The 2,030-nt window shown below is 39.0% G+C and overlaps 1 protein-coding gene across 1 annotated transcript; it reads right to left on the bottom strand.

Moving 5' to 3' along the window:
* Positions 1 to 880: 880 nt before the first annotated feature.
* On the bottom strand, positions 881 to 1,795 carry LOC134497361 (olfactory receptor 14C36-like). Its single transcript, XM_063303023.1, has one exon. The coding sequence runs from the start codon at positions 1,793 to 1,795 to the stop codon at positions 881 to 883; it is 915 nt and encodes a 304-aa protein (XP_063159093.1).
* Positions 1,796 to 2,030: the final 235 nt, after the last annotated feature.

Genomic DNA, 2,030 nt, shown 5'->3' with positions numbered 1-2,030 from the left:
GTCCATGACTATAATAAAGTATCTTGTCTTGCTTTGAATGTTGATCCAGGTATAGTGATGGATTCAAATAAAATGTTCTGTTACCCATTTGGGCTCTTAGTGACTTCTTGCTGCAATTCTGTTTGATGTTCTTGAAAATCCTTTATCTGAGAAGCATCATCTCTTGATCTCTTTCCAAGGAAAATAGAATCTCAATTGAAACTCCCAGTGTTTTCAAGAGGAGTAGTCTTGTCTATCAGGATTATGGCTTATTTAAACAACGTGCTACATCACATGCTTTTTTTGGCTTTGGTTTGTAAATTGTGTGAATCTAGTTAAAATACAGTTTGCATAATCCTGATTTATGTCTTACCATGATCTAGGACCTTAGGAAATTGTGGCTCACTCAATAATCAATTGTTTAATCAACTATGGCTTAGTATGATACAGAAAACCAGCCCCAGCAATACATTTCCCAACTAAATTCCTCTTTCTGATCTTAAAAGATGCTGGGAATGGATGGGGAAAAAAAATCCTTTTTGCACAAAGATATTCAGCAGAAACAAGACTCAAACTTAATTCTCCAAACAGAACTGCAATTAAGATTTGGCGGGTGTCAGCTTATCCTTATATCTGACCTTGATACTAAAGCCCGGAATGGTGGTTTTCGACTTATGACACTCAGGATGCAGCTAAAGCAACTCACAGCACCCTGGAAAGCAGGGCCAGTAACTAGGGATATGAGATTGTAGGTCACCACCTTCTCAAGCACTACCATTGGTCCAGAGTGGCAAGGCTCTACTTCTATCTCAACTCCCTTTGAAATTTCTTTCTGAAGAAAATCAAAAAGAAAGTGCAGTGTAAAGAAAAATAGGGCAGGAAATATTGCCAGAGGTTAATATCAGAATCTCCACAATTTAGACAGGACAAATTTGATATTCTTATTTCTTATGCTATAGATGATTGGATTGAACAGGGGTGGAAGTAAAGAATATAGGGCAGTTAATGCAAAATCTAAGTAAGTTGGGGTGTTAGAGGGCGGTCTCAGATATGCCAAGCATGCAGGTACCAAAAACATAGAAAAGACTATAAGGTGGGGAAGACACGTGGAAAAGGTCTTCTGCCTTCCTTTCACAGAAGGGATTCTCAAAACTGCCTTGCAGATCATGATGTAAGAGGCAGTGATAAATATAAAGCAACCTAATGTTGCAGTGACACTGGCCAATATAACTACTAGTTCAGTCAGACTGACTCCAGAGCAGGATAGCTTTAGCAATTGTGGAATTTCACAGAAAAACTGGTTGATAGCATTAGAACAGAAAGGGGTGGAAAAGGAACCAGTGGTGTGCAACATTCCATATATAAGACTTGTGACCCACACCAGAATCACTATTTTGTTGCAGGCTTTCCAATTCATTACCATCTCATAGTGCAGTGGATTGCAAATGGCAACATATCGATCATAGGCCATGACTGTCAGGAGGGATAAATCAGAAGCTTCAAAGCAGACAAAGATAAAGACTTGAGCAATACAACCAAAGTAAGAGATGCGTCTGGTGTCCATGAGGGAATTTATCATGGATTTGGGGACAATGACTGAAACAATGCCCAGGTCCTGCACCGCCAGATTCATTAGAAAGAAGTACATGGGCCTACGCAGTCGATGGTCAAAAGCCACTACAGAGATGATGAGAAGATTTGCGGTTGCAGTTGCCAGGTATAATATGAAGAATAAGTAGAAATGTAGAAGTTGCAGATGCCGATCTTTTGAGAATTCCAGGAGCAGAAAGTAAGGCACTGTGGTTTCATTATCCATGTTTAAGTTATGGCTAAGATGAGTGCCTCATCTACAAGGAATCAGAGGTGAGAGATATCTTTAGATAAAAGCAGTGTAGCTCCAATTCGATACATCTGGGAACAGAAAGGAAAAATATAAGAAAAATGTGACAACAATTAAAGAAGATTGCACCATTGAAAAAAATGTCTGTGTCCAATCAGGGCATTCTTCATATATTTCAATCCATCATTGACAAAAGTACCAACTAGAAAAC

Source organism: Candoia aspera, chromosome 4, assembly GCF_035149785.1.
Source record: "Candoia aspera isolate rCanAsp1 chromosome 4, rCanAsp1.hap2, whole genome shotgun sequence".
In the NCBI taxonomy this organism is placed as follows: domain Eukaryota; kingdom Metazoa; phylum Chordata; class Lepidosauria; order Squamata; family Boidae; genus Candoia; species Candoia aspera.
Note: the sequence above shows the minus strand (reverse complement) of the source record. Positions and strands in the feature narration are given on the sequence as shown.

What these genes read in the sequence shown, in the direction of transcription:
- LOC134497361 (XM_063303023.1), bottom strand. Translation starts at nt 1,795, where the DNA reads ATGGATAATGAAACCACAGTGCCTTACTTTCTGCTCCTGGAATTCTCA.